The sequence below is a fragment of the Rhineura floridana genome, chromosome 4 (assembly GCF_030035675.1).
Source record: "Rhineura floridana isolate rRhiFlo1 chromosome 4, rRhiFlo1.hap2, whole genome shotgun sequence".
NCBI classification, from domain to species: domain Eukaryota; kingdom Metazoa; phylum Chordata; class Lepidosauria; order Squamata; family Rhineuridae; genus Rhineura; species Rhineura floridana.
The window spans coordinates 105693436-105711659 of NC_084483.1; the positions used below are offsets into that span (position 1 = coordinate 105693436).

The following is an 18224-nucleotide window of genomic DNA, read 5'->3' on the forward strand; positions in this document are numbered from 1 at the left end:
TACAGTTGGTTCCCAAACCACAACCAATTTCACAACAAAGTGAGAATTCAAAGGCAGAAATACCAGACGAGCAGAATTCATTGCCAGAACAATCTGAAAAGATTGAGAACAAAGAACAAACAAATTCTTGTGAGCAAGCATCATCCGCCAAAGACAGCCTATCTCTTGAGAGTACGAAGAGCGTGGCATCCAGAGGAAGAGTAATTCGAAAACCAGAATGTTATAGAGACTAAATGTTATTCTACAAAAAATTTGCTGATAGAAAAAAAAACCCCACAAAATAAGTTAGAACTCAAAGAAAGGGAAATGTAGTGAAATGAGTCTTTAGGTTAGATGCACAGCAAAGAAAGAGTTATCTTTCTCTACAGTGTATTACACACCCTAGGGGGAGCTAGACTGATTTAGTTACTGGAGTGAGTTAGTCAGTGTTGTGGTGCTAGGTGAGGTCTAGCACAGAACAAGCTCAGATGCTTTACTGTTTTAAGAATTATTAAATAAAGAAGCTCTATTTTAACCTCGGTCTCATCCTGATCAATATAACAAGAGGCAGAGCCAGCTAATTCTGGTGTTGACCCCATCATCTCTGTTGAGTTCTTCAAAGACAACACTGAAACTGAGAGGAGGCACCTGACAGGCAGTGCTGCCCCTGGACTGGATGGCAGTAAGAAGGTAGGCAGATGGGGGCTGGCTGAGGGTAGACTGGGGTTCATGGGGAGGTGCCCCACTTGCCCAAATGGACCAGCCTCCACTGGCAGGGGGAGAGAAAGGATGGGAGGAGTCCAGAATAGCTATATGGTAGTAAAGCTCTTTTTTCATAGAACTGGATGTCAATTTTTTTCTTTTTCTACTATGGCTGCACCAGAACCTGTCCTCCAATTTCTTCAATAAATAAATATCCCCTATCAAAGAGGGTTCAGTTTTTCTATCTCTTTCTCAGGGTGCTGTAGAATTCCTGTTCACATTTGGTGAGTGCAGAATTGTGCTTAATGCAAAGCGGCCATGAGTGGTGTGGGTTTTTCCCCCATTAAACATTTCTCCAACATAGTGCAGCCTTCCCAGGTGCCTGTGCTTCCTAGACTCAAAAAGCCTCATGGAAGGAGTTACCTCATGACATCTTCTCTTTGGTTTTAACTGAAGTGTGGGAAGCTAGGGTAGTTACTGAGCACCTGACATCGGTGCAATCATAGATTTTGCTTTTAAGGGAAGTTATCCCTTTTACTTTGAAATTTCTTTTCTGCACTGATTTCTTTGGAGGGCCTTTACTTAAAACAACCACCACAATGAACAATGGCCCGGCATCGCTTAGAGATTTTAAAAAATATTAAGCAGTTTCAAAATACTTTTAAATAAATAAATAAATAATAGCCACCCTTCTGCACTTACAGGGATGCCCTGCTGAGGACGTAATGGGTTTTTCAGGATGCTCAGGCACCCAGGAAGGCTGCAGAGTGCAGACTACTAGAGAAATGATTTATAGCATGAAAGAAAGGACACTCACAAGGTCACCCTTGGTCACCTTGAAACTAAGCTAAGTGCAACAAAAAAACCAGCAGCCTGCCCATTAGAATTTCTCACGAATTTTCTCATCCCTTTGATAACTTTTGAATACAATTTCTTTTCTTATTAACTGGTAGAAAATGGTAAAAAGTAAAAGTTAAATGCAGGAGGAATTTTCAGCCTAACACCACTTTCTTCAATTTGAAGAAGCTGGCGTGAAGATTGTGCATTGCACCTGTCTGGGACTGTCCTGCTAACAGTTATCACTAAAGATTAGTCTCACAAACACTTCTGGGCTTCACAGTTACATCGCCAACACCTCATGATGAATGGAACTGAAGGCCACAGAAAGGTTTAATTGGAATGGGTAGGTATAATTTCTCTTGTCAAATTCAAATGTTAGGGGAAGGGAAGGACCATAACACAGTGGCAGAGCATTTGCTGTGCATGCAGAAGGTCCCAGGTTCACTCCCTGGCATCTCTAGGTAGGGCTGAGAGAAACCTGTCAGTAATCCTGGAAGGCTGCTTCCAGTCACTGTAGTATGGACCAATGGTCTGACAAAGTATAGGGCAGCTGCCTATGTTCTTAAGATAGTTAACTCTTGAAGGGAGGCCTCTTACTTTTCACTCCCTCTTTCCTTCCCCTCTGCCCTTTTGTTCCCCTACTCTGACTGGTTTCTTTAACATTCTCTTCTATCCAGTGGTTGAAAAGGAAGAGAACTTAATTCCTTCAGGAAATACATGCCTGTGGCTAATGTGGACAGATGAGAGCAATGGGAAGATTTTTTTTTAAAGGTAGACAGATTTCTTATAACTCTTCCTGCTACATTGGGCTCTGAAATCAAGTCTTTGCCAACAATCTTACAGCACAACACACACACACACAGGAGGAGATGAGGAAGCTTGTGTGACTGCAGTAACAGCTGCTTAATTTAAGGCAGCATTGCTTGAGAGCTTCTCTCACATTCTCTTTCTCCCACCTCTCCCCAAATGTTCAGCCTGCTGTGTTCAGGCTTGGTGTTTACAGTTCAGGGTTATGGAGGAGGAGGAAATATTTTGCCTATTGTTCAGTGACGTCAATGGCTTAGCTCCCAGTCACTTGAGGGACTCTGATGCTTAGCAAATGTCAGAACAGTGCTGCTACAGCATGTGCCTCCAAAGCTTCTGCTTTTTGCAGCATATCTTTCGGAGGCCTCAGTCTGGATCGAACTGGCGTGTGTGAGGGAAGAGGTATGGAAATGGCACATTTTAAGTTTGTTAGCTTTGGAGCAGATATTATTTCCCAGCCTGTGGCATTGGGGATATGGGAGTGGGGTGATTCTAGGCAGATTTCTATCCAGCTCCATAATGCCATTCTTTTCCAGGGCTTTTTCTTGTAAATGTATTTATTCTAGAAAGAAAAGTATAGTCAGTTCACAATTATGAAGTGGAACTACATTCATTGTTTCACAATTGTGTGGTCCACTGTTAAGGGATGGCCTTAATTGTTTTTGTGACTTTCTCTCATCTCTCTTGTTTCTTTCCCCACCTCACTTCCCACTCCCTGGCCCAGAACTGAAATTTTGCAGGTGCGAAAATACTTGTATGTAAAAATGTAAGAAATACTGCTTTTTAGTATTAATGCACAGCAGTGGTCAAAGAGGCTAAAATGTAATGCCAAGCTTCAGCCATTATTGCCTTTGTATATAACAAAAAAAAAGCATCTGCTAAAAAAAGATGTCTTTTTGAAAAAAATCTGCAGCTTATTGATTTTATTTATTTAAAAAACTCATACCTCTCCCTGTATCACTCAAGGTTGCTTCTAACTATATATATTTTAAAAATCCCATAAAAGAAAATAGATTGTGCATATGGTTAGCACCAATAGGAAATGGATCTCGTAGATGGAGGTTCCCAAACTGTTTTCTATAGGTCAGTGTCAAATTGTTGTGCTCAAGGCTGTGACACTTGCTTGGAGTACTGCTCCCTTGGAGTCAGGAAGATTTCCCTTTCAAATATATCTGGTTCAAACTGGGTTTGGTGAATACACAAGAATATGAATGTGATTTCTGAAAGCAGCTTTCATCAAGGTCAGAGGAACTCAAGAAAAAGCTTCCCATGTTGTCCATGTCACAGGTAAGCTTTGGCACCTTTGGGCCTCCTGTGTTTACACGATTAGATACTTTGTTCTTCATAAGAGTACCTGGGGCGGGGGGGAGAATCCAGCTCAAATGCGAGACAGAAGCAGAGAGAGTCAGCTGCCTCAGGGGAGTGAATTGGGGCAGAACAAATAGTCAGGTATTTATCCATGTGTCATTTTTTTCCCCAGTGGGGTGGGGATTTGGGTTTTCTCTCTTGGGTGGACTGGATCTGTAAAATATACAGCAATTATATTTAAACTATTTACCTCAGATTGTATTTGCCAGCTGAGGCAGTGTAGCTGGTGCTGTCCGTTCTGCGAAATGGGAATTACCAAGTCAAGAGACTAACCATAGGGTCAAAGTAGGAAATGAACTTGGCTAGGCAAGCCATCTTCCAGCTTTTGACTAATTATCCTGCCTTTGCTCTGTGTAGAAGAGGAAGTCAGCTGGGGTCACTGGGTGAGATCCAGCACATAATGAAGTCTGCTGTTCAGAGCAAGAACTGGGGAAAAGATAATGCCGAGAAGATGCAGCTGAAAAGTGGATAGGAGAGGACTGATTTCACTTCTTTCAGCCCACTAAATTTGAACACTGCTCAGAATTCTTCAAGGTTTTCTTTTTAATTTGCACTAGTTTTTGCCTCTCAAACAGGCAGCACTTAATTTTATTTCTCACCCATCCACCTCATTTTAATTCTTTTTTTGTTGATGCTGAAGTGAATCTTTCATAGTTTTCTGCTGTGTTTGGTTTACAACGGGTCGGGAGCCTGTGGTTCTCCTGGTGTTGCTGAACTCCAACTCCCATCATTCTTGACCACTGGCCATGCTGGCTGGGGCTGATGGGAGCTGGAGTGCAATAACATCTGGAGGGCCACAGAAATAATTTCAGAACGGTGAAAGAAATATTATTCAAGCTGCATATGGAAAGGTGGCATGTAAATATTTTTAAAGTGCCTGAATATTTTAGACTTTCTCACTGCACCATATCTAGGAAAAATTAGACTACTCCAGTTTATAATTCTGTTGCTAACAGAACATCCTTGCATTTCATTTTGGGGGTGTCTATTTTAAATTAGCTTGGTATAGATTGTTAGTGGCTGCTGATCTCAGACAATCAACAGCAGCAAAGTAGGATCCATGTTTTTTTGACAGAAAGTTTCTGCTTGCATCGCTGTAATAGCCTGTGGGCTTGTCTAAATAAGCCTATTATTTCACAGTGGTTTACACAGCTATAAGTCTTGTTATAAGACCCTGCAATGTAGCAAAATTGGCAAGGAGGACTGCCATTTACCAAAGCATTCACTACTGGGAACAAATCATCACTGTGTGCATTTGCAGTAGCTTCTCCCTGCACTTATTTATACAGAAAATTTATATCCTGTCCTTCCACTGTATTGTCATTGCTCAGAGCGGCTTACAACAATTAAAATACATAATAAAACAATATAAAAATAAAGCAATATAAAAATGGGAAACAGGTTCAGCAGATAAAAGCCCTTAATAGGGCTAATCATATGAAGCATCATTTGTCCAGCAAGACAAAAGCTCACGGGACAGTTTTTACTAATTGGCAAAAAATGGCAAGGGAGGGAGCCAAGCAACCCTCACAGGGCAAGATAGTCCATAATCTGGGTGTAGCCACCAAGAAGGACTTTTCTCTTGTCCCAACCAACCATGCATCCACCACAGGTGGGGCACATAATAGGACCTCTTTCCTAGATCTTAAGAAGGAGGCAGGCTAGTGGTGGAGGCGATTCCTGTATATGGAGTTCATTCATATGGGGTTCATGTTATTTTTGTGGCATGTCATAGTTAGGAATAGGCAAGAATTTTGCTCAGTCTGGACTTGGACCAGATTTTGATAGTCCACATATCTGCTCTCTTTGTGGACTGATCTAATTGCTTCAAGTTTCCATGTCTTTTTCTGACACTGGATTGCTCAGGAGAACTTACTACTGAAGGACAGAATGTAGCCCTTTAGATTTTTAGCCTAATTCAAGGCCATAGCAAAGGATTGTGTTTGTGTTGTAAATCTTTCTCTCCCCCTCACATTATTTTTTTAAGCAATTAGGCAAGGCTTACTTAGGTGTCACTGTTTTTATTTGGTAAGAAACTAGTACTGATTTTTTTAAAAAAATGTTCTGCAATGACGAACTGGTTTTGACAATAAACTATTAAATGGGGTGTATGTATTTTTACATCTCCAGTGTGTGTGTGTATGAAATCTTTCCAACAACCCTGTGAGGTAGAGTTGGAAACCAAGGCACCTCACAACAAGAAATAAATCCATTTAAAACCCAATAACCATAAAAAACAAGAATTAAAAAGTTGCAAAACAGCTTAAAGTGGCATGATTCTGAATTTTGGGTTGGGTGAGTGACATTCTTTATCACTTGAGGTTGCAGTCCTATGCATGCTTCCTTCTTTGAGTAAGCCCCATTGAATACATTGGGACTTGCTTCTGAGTAAACATGCACAGGATTGTATTATAAACATCTTTACAGGTTCTGTAAATAATAAACATCTTTGACATTCATGTTTATATAAATATTTTTCATACTATGTCTTGATATATATCTGATTTCACACTATGACTGTACATTATTATTTCCTCTACATTTTAAATGTGCCCTTCTTGCTCGGGGTGGTCATGGTCCTCCCCTGTTGTCACCCTGAGGGGCAGAATAGACTGAGAGATGGTGAGTAGCTCATGGTTAGCAAGTAAGCTTTGTAGCTGATTTCCATTTTAGAAAATAATTAAAATGATTTATATGCAGGCAAAGTTTATGAAGTAATGCAGATCAACATAATGCTGCCCTGGGCTCCGGCTGGGAGGAAGGGCAGGATATAAATCAAATAATAAATAAATAAATAATACATTTAAAGCACATAGTGTTTAGACAGTTGGATTGGGACCTGGGAGACCAGGGTTCAAATCCCTACTCAGTCACGAAGGTTGCTGGGTGACCTTGGGCCAGTCACAGTCTCTCAGCCTAACCTACCTCACAGGGTCATTGTGAGGATAAAATGGAGAGGAGAAAACCATGTACACCACTTTGAGCTCCTTGGAGGAAAGGTGGTATATAAATGTAATAAATAATAATATTAATGATAATAATAATGCACATTTAAAGTGCATGACTTCCCCCAAAGAATCCTGGTAAGTGTTGTTTCCCCTCACAGTTATAGTTCCCACCAGCCTTAACAAACTACAGTTCCCATGATTCTATGGTGGGATTTATCTGCTTCAAATGTATGTTGAATGTGCTTTAAATACATGGTGTGGATCTACCCTAGCTATGCTGTGCATTCATTAGTGAATTGAAAAGAACAATTTTAAAAGATAACTTTTAAACAGAGGAAGGGCTGTAGCTTAGTGGTAGGGCACATGCTCTGCATTCAAAGGTCCAAAATTCAGTATCTGGAAACGATTATTGCCTGGAAACCTGCAGAGCCAATGCTAGTCCATGTCATTAGTACTAGGCTAGATGGTACCAAATGACCCGAGTCAGTATAAGGCAGATTCCTTTGTTCCTAAAAGAGAAAAGAGACCCAAGGGCCACAGTGACTCCAAAATTTATTTATGTATTTTACTTACAACATTAATATACCATTTTATTGTAAAAGAAATCTCAAAGCAGTTTACAGAAGGAATTAAAACAATAACATTATTGTCAAAAACAGTTAAAAACAAGTATTTAAAAACATTCCAAATAATAAAACCAACAATGAGTTAAAAGCAGATAAAAAGCATAATAGCTTCTACATGTCTGGATAGGCTTGCTTAAACAAAGTGTTTTTAGGAGGTGCCAAAAATAGTACAATAAAGGCACCTGCCTACTGTCAATAGACAGGGAGTTCCAAAGTGTAGGTGCTGCTACACTAAAGGATCAATATCTTGCAAGAGCAGAACAAGTACTATATTGCACCGGTAACATGGAAAATATACCTTGAACTTGGTAGCAAATTGACAACCAGTGCAGCTTTCAAAGCAGAGGTATTATGTGCTGACAGGGTCTTACCCATGTCAGCAACTGTGCCATAGCACAACTGTCTTTTGTTTTTCTTTCTCTGTTTGCATTTCATTATCCTTTAACCTCACTTCCTTACATCCATAGAAGCAACAACAGTGGTTCCGTGCATTCAGCTCAACCCCCTGAAACCCACAGATGATGCACCTTGTTGGTTGCATGATGGTTTGTTTCTTGCCCAATAGTGGTAAAAGAGAATTCACATACTGGGAAGTGTGGCTGCAATTGTTGTTCTCAAGCTGCTGCCTGTGAAGGTAAACCAAACCATGTGTGTTTTTTCTCTGTCAATTATTACTCACTGGAATTGGGTTGGCTGTCAAAGTGAGTTTATAGCAGCCCATGGGGTAGACAGAAAAGGGTAGAGAATCTTCTTACTCTTACTCATTTCTCAGACCTCTGTTGAGCCTCCATGCCCCCACGAGGGCCAGGGAGGGGGAAGACATGAGTTTCAGGTTTCTCAGCTATCAGAAGGCGCGAAAGACCAAGGAGTTGTTGAGTCTCCGCAAGACCTTGGGAGGGGGAGTGAGGTTGACACCGGGCCAGTTCCCACAGATGGCGCGATCTCTGAAGAGGAGAGTGCGCCGCCCCCAGACAGGTCAGAGGAGCTGTTGGAAGATGTTTCAGAGAGGGCATTGACTCCCCCCTCACCAAGCGGCTCTCAGGATGCCTCAAGCGCATCACCGCCCCGTGACCTCGAGCCGGTTGCTAAGGAGACAGTTCTTGCGGATGAGCCATTGGAAGCACAACCCCCGTCACCCCGCTCTCGACGCTGCAAGAAGCAGACCGGTCAGAGGCAGGACTTGCGAAGGAGCCAGAGATTACGATCTAAAACTTTCCCTTCTTAAGATTGCAGCTCTCTGGGTTGAGCTGCTGAGTCAACTTTCTTCACATGTTGCAGAGCATGTCTAGAGTGCAGTTAGGGAATTCTAGTGAGCTAGCTTAGAGGTCTCTATGAAGCACACTGCTTTTGATGTATCCATTACTTTAATAAAACAAGATTTTATTGCACCCGCGTCTCAGCCTCGTGAATCCCGCTCTGAACAAGACAACCTCTTTCTGAAGTGAAGGGTCAAATCTGTAAAGAAGTTTGGAGCAGCCATGTTAAAAGGCAGGCAGGGCATTCCAGGCAGGGGGTTGCCATCCCTACTTTGATATGGATATCTTTGCATAGGATCCCTAGTCAAGCTTTACTAACAGCACATTCCAGACCATATCTACTCAGAAGTACGTCCTATTGAGTTCTATGGGGCTTAGTCCCTTAGTAAGTGTGTTTAGAATTGCAGCCATCATGGACATCCATCTTTACTCCCGAGTGCTCCCATCTAACATCTCCACAACACTAGGCTCCCTTCTTCCTACGGTGGCATTCTGCTGACTGGCCTGGCCTGGCCTGAGGCACTTAAACCGTTCTTGCCAAAAGCAAGTTGGCTAAATTAAATGTTTCCTACCCAGGCTTCATCTTTTAGCTAAGATTTCTATCTTAATTTCCAATCAGAGTAATATTTTTGTTTGAATTGTATGCTCCAAGCAACTGTGGTCGATGCTTAATGTATGGTGCTAAATAACATCACTCTGGCCCGCCCCTGTGACATCACTAGGACCCACCCCTGAAATCTCAGGGTTTGGGATGCTTCTGAACTGGTAACCCTAGTGTGTAGAATGCTGAATCCATGCTCCTGCCATCTGGAAAAAAACCCCTTTGTCTCAAAGTACTTTAAGAACAGATAATGTGATTCTAATCAACCAGTTCAAATGAGTAGAGATGACTGACCTATGATGCAAATTACTTGGAACTTTTAAAAAGTAATGGCGTTCAGGTAAGCTTTGTTTTTTAGAGGACAAAGGGCAGTAGCTTAGTGACAGAGCATCTGCTTTGCATGCAGGAGGTCTCAAGTTCAATCTCCAGGTACAGCTGGGAAAGAATCCCTGTTTGAAACCCTGGAGAGCTGCTGCCAGTCAGTTTAGGTGATACTGAGCTAGATGGACCAATGGTCTGGCATGGTTTAAGACAGCTTCTTATGTTCCTGTGTTCCTTCCCAAGACACTGAAAATGAGCACTATTTTCCTGTTCTCTGGATCCTGCAGTCAATGCTATATGTGCCCCAGATACCTGTTTTTGTGTGGCATCTGATACAAAGCCTTTCATTCCCATTTCTCCACATATTACCTTGGATGATGGGTTTATTTGAAATAATACCCAGTACCTTTTGCAATCCTGGTTGTTAAAGTGGGAGGAAGTCAATTAAGAGTCTTGTTTTCCTTACAATCTTAAGTCTAACTCTGTCTTCCAGTTGGAATAATTGCAGTCTACTTGGCTAACCACCTCCGCTATGCAAATCAATATTCATTCCACATCCGAGAATCTTCACACACAGAGAATTGGGGGGGGGGGCTGCAGAGTGTTCCATCTTGAAGGTGACAGGTGGCAGTATTACAGTGTTGCTTTCGGTTCTGTACACTGGATATGTGTTTACACAACATTTTTACCAGTGATTTGCAGTTGAACTATTGCTAGGAGTTCCACTACCAATGCTGGGTTTGCATTTTCTCACAGCTGCATGTCAGTTTTAATGCCGTTACTTTTTACTAAATGGGTATCCACTGGGGAGATGAATAACAGAGCAATGTATAAACCCAGGAGCTCTTCAATGTATTTTATTTATTACATGTTTATCCTACCTTTCCTCCCAGGAGCAAAAGGTGGCATACATGGATCTTTCCCCATCTTCATTTTATCCTCACAACAACCCTGTGAGGTAGGTTAGGCTGAGAGAATGTGACTGGCCCAAGGTCACCCAGCGAGCTTCATGGCTGAATGGGGATTTGAACCCTGGCCTTCCAGGTCCTAGGCTGTGAGCATACTAGTTGCCTACAGCAAAGTTTTTCCATTGGCCACACCTGGAGGGTCAACAGCTGATTAGTTGTGAAATGTGTTTGAAGCTGGATTTTTAAAAAAGCATTTAAGCTGATCCCACCAGGTTTTATAGTAAAAAGGGGTAGGGTTTGATTAGTGTCATGTGCCCCCATTTTCAGAAAAGAGAGGTGGAGATGCCGGTGTGTCTCTACCCTTAATCTGATACTCTAACCACTATACCACACACTGTACCACACACTTCTGTGCATGGTTCCTCCATTAATCCTCCTTTTGTTTTGTTTATGTGTGTGTGTTGCTGTGATTCAGTCAAAGTTCCAAGTTTTCTATTGAGAAAAATGTATAAATGATGGTTGGGGGATTTTAAATCACTAGACGGCTAGATGGTTATATGATGCCTGGTTTTTACTGAGCATTTGTTCTAATATGTTTGGAAGGAGGTTATACAACACTGAGCATTTATCCTGATTTCATCCTGATTTGCTCATGCAGAGGTTCTATGTCTTCCCATTAATGAATGATTTATCCCACACTTTTTAGTGCATTTCCCTGTCACTTTCCTAACTGCAAAAAGCCTGTGCTTTTTTTTAAAGTGGATTTCTTACAGCAGAGCAATGGAGTGTTTCAATCCACTTGAATTGTGCAAACCTAAATTTCCAGTATCAGGATGAGCAGGGCTGGCTCCAGGAATGCCGGGGCCCTTGAGCATCAGCTTGCCCTGACCCCAGTGTGTATGTGTGTGTGCACGCATGCACATGCGAACATGTATGCACGCAGCCCCCCAGGCCCCCCACCTACCTGTCTGCTGTCTTTTACCATTACCCTTAACGAAGATGGCGGCCACGGTTTCCCTAAGGGGATGACACCTCCGCCGCCATCTTTGTTGATGGCACATGTGTGTGCTATGCACGTGCATCTCTGTCATCAACTAAGATGGTGGCAGGGGCTTCAGTACCTTAGGGAAACCATGGCCACCATCTTCGTTAAGGGCAATGGTAAAAGACAGCAGACAGATAGGTGGGGGCGTGGGGGCCACAGATTGCAGAAGGGGAGCAGAGGGGTGGCTGAGGTTCCCCCTGTAGCTCCAGGGGCCGTCGGGCCAGTGCCCCACCTGGCAGCCCTTTAGAACCGTCCCTGAGGATGAGTGCTAAATAAACAGGTGGTCTAGAGGAGCCTGTCCTTTCTTGATCAAATGTAGCATGGAACCACTGTTGTTGCTTCTATGGATGTAAGGAAGTGAGGTTAAAGGATAATGAAATGCAAACAGAGAAAGAAAAACAAAAGACAGTGATGATTTCCTAAATACAATACCATACCAACCACAACAAAATTTTTATGAGTAAGGCAGAAAACTCAGCTCCCCACAACCAGTCAGGATTCCTAACTGAAAACCAAAACTAAAAAAATCCTGGCAGCCAGTCAGCCAAATTCACTGAAATCTCATGCAGCACAACCTGACTCGGGGGCTGCAGTTAGTGCAGAATGCTGTGGCATGATTGCTGACATGAATGAGACCCTATCAGCACATAATACCTCTGTTCTGAAATCTGCACTGGTTGTTGATTTGCTACCAGGCCAAGTTCAAGGTGTGCTTTCCATGTTATGTGTGCCACATAGTACTTGTTCTGCTCTTGTAAGAAATCAGTCCTTTAATAGGATTGGAGGGGGAGATAAAGATTTACCACACATACACAATCCTTTGCTATGTTCCCTCAAAAGTCCCATTAATTTATAGCACAATCCTAAACTTGTCTACTCAAAAGTAAGTCCTATTGAATTCAATGGGGTTTACTCCAGGTGTGTAGGATTAGCATTGCAGCTTTATTCCCAGAAAAGTAAGTATTGGATTAAAGCTTCATATTGGGGAGGCTTTCAAAACACTGCCCTCTTCAACAGCTCAGGAATATTTAAACTTGTTTGACTCCTGCATACAAGAGAGAAAAAGACTTTTGCTACTGCTGAAAGCTATATACTTACTCAATTTATGAGATTTTCAGAAAAGCAGGAAAAATCAACCATTTTCTGGCCTTGCAATGGGGTTTAGCTACTGCCTGGAGGTCAACAAATCCTTTGTCAATCCCAACCCTGACTTCACTTATTGGCTACAAACCTGAAAGGGTGATGTTAGAACAGCCAGCTATGAGCTCGTTTAACAGAAGTTGAGGCGGGGGCTCATGTTTTGGTGTATATGTCTTGAACCAGACCACCTAGAAACATATTTTTTTAATGAAAGAGGAGAGCACGGAGATTGAGGTGACTCACCCAGTGACCCAGAGAGAACTCCAAAAAATCAGAGTCTCCGGGTGAAAACCGGAGAGCTAGCAACCCTACTACACACCTGTAAGCTGTAAGCAGATCTTGTGCTGATTTCTGCTAGCCAACATAAGAAGCTGCTTTATACCAATCAGACCAGTGATCTACCTAGTTTGGTATTGTCTACTACACTGACCAGCAGTGGCTCTCCAGGGTTCCAGGCAGGGAATCTTTCCCAGTCCTACCTTGAGATGCCAGGGATTGAACCTGGGGCCTTCTGCATGCAGAGCAGATGTTCTACCATTGAGCTATGGCCCTTCCCCTGATCTAACATAGTAGATTTAACATAGTAGATCAGTCTAGTACAGGAATGGGGAAACTGTGGCCTCTAGATGTTGCTGTACTCTAACTCCAATTAAACCCAGCCAGTATGGTCAGGGTTAATGGAAGTTGTAGACATCTCGTGGGCTATGGGTTCTCCACCCTTGGATGAGCAGATACAGATGGCACAGGTGAAAAGGGTGAGTGTTGTGCAGCCTCATACCTTCTCAGTCAATAGTGATTTCTTTAGGTACCTTTTCCTAACACAGTTTTGATTTAGTGCTATAATTGGAAGAGGGGGAGAACACCCATAGAGGAATCTGCATTTGGGCAAACCTCTTACTTACTTCTCTCTGTGAGTCTTATTTGTGGTTTATGTTTGTGATTTTACACATATTTATTTATTTATTTTATTACATTTTTAGACCGCCCTATAGCAATAAGCTCCCAGGGCGGTGTACAGCATAATAAAACAGGTTAAAATACAGGTGGATGTAAATACAATACACAATGAAATGTAATTAAAATTTTCAAATATGAGAAGCTAAAGGCTTAGTTGCACACTAAGTATGTATACTATATATGTGCTGAATCAGTGAGATCTCACCTGTCTATCCTGGCCCTCCAAATATTCCACATGCAGACATACTATGCAAACATAACATATACATATCTATTGCAATGAACACAGGGAAAAATACAAGATCCCTACCCCTAAAAATTGAGGAGTAAGGATTGTGTATATCTGGCATGCACATATTGGAATAAATTCTTCGTTAGAGGGCTGCATCAAATTTACGCAGTATATCAGGGCACAGGGCACACCCGGATGTTTGGCTGAGTATAGTTTGGCATGATCTCTTTGTCCCTCAGTGCATCTGGCACTGTTATAAATATGTGTATAAGCAATTGCACTGAAGTGACAAAAATATGGTTGTCAGCTTCAGGGCTAGGAAAGACAACCTCTGCTAACGGATTGTGACATAAAATAACATGATATTATTTGCAAATACAGTAGGGCCCCACTCATATGGCAGGTTCTTTTCCAGACCCCCACCGAAAAGCGAAAATCCCCGGAAAGTGGGACATAGCCTGAAGCCTGCTGCTGCTCCGGCGCAATCAGCTGTACAGTACAGCTGGTCGCTGTCAGCTGGAGCGTGGTGGCTGGAGCTCCCTGCGCTATAGCTGACAGCAATCAGCTATAGCACACAATCAGCTGGAGCGTGGGGAGCTCCAGCCACTTGGTAGTGCTTGGCCCCTGAAGCTCCCCAGATCGCCCCACTGGCGCCGTATTAGTGGAATGCTGAAAAGCGGGGCCCTACTGTAAGGATTTAAAAGTGAGAGAGGAATAAATGGAAAAGTGATAGAACCTACTTAGTTCTTGTTTCAACTATCAAATATATACACCGGTTGTGTAGCAGCTAGAGTTATAATACTCCACTGAGATTCATTTGATTTTCAGGGTATCCAGTTGATAAGAGACAGATAGATTTAGGGGTATCTGAATGCAGTTCATAAAATGATTTGTAAACTGGCATTGCGATGGAAACCGTTGCCACAAAGCCATTTCCTGAAAATATTTGCAAATCGTGTTCAGGTTTCATTAGAAGGACCATTTATTATTATTATTGTTGTTGTTGTTGTTGTTGTTGTTGTTGTTGTTATCGTTATCATTATCATTATAAGATCTCACTTGGCTGGACTGGATAGATGCTGAGTCCAAGGGCTACTAATGGCATTGAGTGTTCACATGGGGAGAATAAATGAGGTGTTTACAGGTTAGCCAAGATGTTTTTAGCCATTCCAACCAAGACTGTTTTCTTCATTTGTGATCCTTGCCACTCACCCCTGTGGAACCAAACTGGAACAAATATTACACCTAATACAGCATCTGCCAAGACAAATTCAAATCAATGCATGAATCCAACACTGTCCCCTTCTTTCCCTTAGCACAATATATTTATATTTACCAAAGTACAGAGCATGAAGATTCCTTGGGCACCTTTTTTTTGTGAGCTTATTTCCATTTTTGAAAAAAATCATAGTTTTCCCTGTGTCAGAAAAAAGTGGATTTAGTATGAGCACATACAATCCACCTCTACACCACAATCTTAACAAGAAAAGGGCTTATGAAAAAGATTAATAAATGTTAACCATTAAGACCTGCAGGAGTGAAAAGAGATCAGAAGGCTTCTCAGTTATCCCACCATAGGGCAGAAGCCTCCCCACCTCTTTTCCCACTGCCTGATTGAGTATAGAGCCACAATACAGCTCTACAGCAGGTCTAGGGAATCTGTGGTACTCTAGATGTTGTTGGACTCCAGCTCCCATCAGTCTCAACTATCTTAGCCAATAGTCTAGCATGATAGGAGTTGCAGTCCAACAACATCTGGAGGGTCGCATGCTCCCCATCCCTGCTCTACTGTTAAGGTGGAGCAACTTTCTAGTGTTCTACCATTTTTACGATGAAAATTCTATTCCTTCTAAAACTGATATGATGTGTTCTATCAATATGAAATGTGCTTTACGACAAGCCTTTTTCGTAAGGTTTACAACTTCTCCACATGTTGGAAAGTCAAATGCCAAAAGGCTGTGAGATACAGCAATTTTTAAGAACAAAAATTGGCAAGAGTTGTGAGACCCTCTTGTTTTTCCTAATTAATAATGCATCTTAAAAGTTAATCTTTTGACATTTCAAATATTTGGACATTTTACTGGGATATATGCCTAGAAAGAGAGGGAGGGATCAGTCTGTTTCCAGTCCATGCCAGTTTTACATATGTTTATTCATGTGTCCATTCTGTCATCATTCCAAATTAATCTGCAGTTCGAAGGGGGGGAAATGTTTTACATTCAGCCCACAAGTAAGTATAGGGAAGAAAGATTTTGTTTGCATTTTAATGAATAACTACCTAATTCACTCACTTTTCAAATGAACACAAAATGCATGGGGAAGAAATTTGATTGGATACACATGCAAACTGTAAAGGTGAACCTACCAAATTTGCACTTTCCCAAACTATATGATCTGAAACACAGCTATCTTTCAAAATTTGTTCTTCTCAGAATTTTGTCATGCAGTTCTCCAGCCAATGTGTACAAAAATGAATATATTAGGGGAAAGTGTGCATTAAAATGCATACTGTTGTAAAAATAACATGCAAATATACATTGGAAATGGACTGCCTTCAAGTTGATTCCAACTTTATGGCAACCCTGTGAATAGGGTTTTCATGGTAAGTGGTATTCAGAGGGGGTTTACCATTGCCTTCCTCTGAGGCTGAGAGGCAGTGACTGGCCCAAGGTCACCCAGTGAGCTCCATGGCTGTGTGTGGATTCAAACCCTGGTCTCCCAGGTTGTAGTCCAACACTCTAACCACTATACTACACTGGCTCTCCAAATATACATTATATTAGGGGAAATTGCTTGTAAGTGTGTATATTAATCAAAAGCTGCATATAAAAATATGTATATTAGGAGAAATTCATACTAAAACACTGATGAATTTTCATGAGGATTTTTTTGTAAAAAAATTGCAAATTGCTGCAGAAATGTGAAGAAGTGAATTTAATATTATAAAAAAGAGAAATAGAGGCGATCCAAAATTGATAGGGAATACTGGACTCCAGAGAGGCTGTCCACAGCAATATGCAGAGCCTGGTTGATCCTCTCCCTTTCTTTGTCAAGACAAGTACAGGATCATCATGCTACACAGATGACTGTTGTAGCCACGTAAAGGAGGCCGTCCTTAAATGCAGTGGATTCATTGATAGTCCCTGGGGCTAAAAGACTCAACATCAGCATTTTCCATTTGTATTTATTTATCTATATTTGAAAAAAAAATCATATCCTTCTTTATAATTAAAAATTCTCAAGACAACTTACAAAAATGGTTAAAACAACAATGAACAACAATGAAAAGAGAGCTAAACATTTTACATTCATTTCTTAATAACATGCTACAGATGTCCTTCCCTCTGGAATACCAAAATTGAACTAAAAATGCTGAAAATGGGCCTAGCTAAAGCACATCTAATTCAATATCCGCCAAGTGATGCCTTAGTCTCAATTCGCTCTCGCTTTAAAGACATGGACTACCAGAGCTCAACCACTAGGGCTGCGAAAATATGCTCCCCCTTACATTTAAAATTACCGTTACAATATGGTAAGATTGCTCCATACTTGCATTTTCTCACTATTCCCAAACTTCGCTTAGCCTTCTCTAAAACAAGATTTAACTGTTTAAATTCTGCAATTCTTGAGGGAAGATTTAATGGAGTTCCATATGATCTCCGCATTTGCCCTTGCGGAACTGATAATATCGAAACTCCCTATCACTGTTTATTTGAATGTGCTTTTTATACTCAGATCAGATATAAATTTCTCAACCCCATATTCTCAATTTCCTATCACCAATCTCCTGATGATATGAGTGTTTTTGCTCTCTCTGGTTTAGACAAAGGAATTACTATTCAAGTTGCTAAATTCCTTTACGCCGCCCAATTAATTCGCGCTAACATTTAAATGAGATTGTATGATACTTTCTAATATACTGTATCTCTCTTTTTTTTTTTTAAACTGTTTGTATTGTATAGCCGATATGGGTCCTTGACCGCAAATTAAAGATTCATTCACTGCTACAGATGTGTGATTTGTTATGTAGCCTTGTGGCAGCGCTCAATAGTTGTAGTCTAAATGGTGTTAGTTTAATCTGTGGTGGAAACTTTCAGAAGCTAAGAGGTTGACCCAGGACCCAATGAGGCCTCTGAAGAAGAAGAGCAGGATACTGTGACATCCCCCAATATAGACAGGGGTCTTGGGAAATCAAGGACCACTGAGAGACTCTCAGAAGCCACCAGCCTAGTTCCTGCTGAATAGGACCCCATCTGGTCCAGGTCTCCTGCTCAGCACTGGTTCCTGTTCCCTGTGACCTCCCGCACTGGTCAGGATTGGCAGAAATACACATGAACTCACATTCACATAATTTACCTGATTTCCTTTTATAAAACAAGAAAATTCTAGTACCCAAAACCTTTAGTTTAGGTGAACTAAAGCTCTTAAGGCAAGAATCTTACCAATTCAATCATGATGCACAAAACAATTGGCAGGCTCCTACACTGAAGCTGGGGT

The 18224-nt window shown here is 41.5% G+C and overlaps 1 protein-coding gene across 2 annotated transcripts in view; it reads left to right on the plus strand.

Moving 5' to 3' along the window:
• Positions 1 to 2641: 2641 nt before the first annotated feature.
• PDE7B (phosphodiesterase 7B) overlaps positions 2642 to 18224 on the plus strand; it is a 309082-nt gene continuing 293499 nt past the window's right edge. The window contains exon 1 of one of the 2 annotated variants that reach the window (XM_061623935.1): positions 2642 to 2727. Coding sequence is in view for 1 of the 2 variants with exons in the window: in XM_061623931.1 (XP_061479915.1) it covers positions 3533 to 3612 (80 nt within the window). In the remaining variant the exon portion in view is untranslated. Of the gene's footprint in view, positions 2728 to 3453; positions 3613 to 18224 lie in introns of those variants that run through there. The other variant, XM_061623931.1, reaches the window with a different exon arrangement.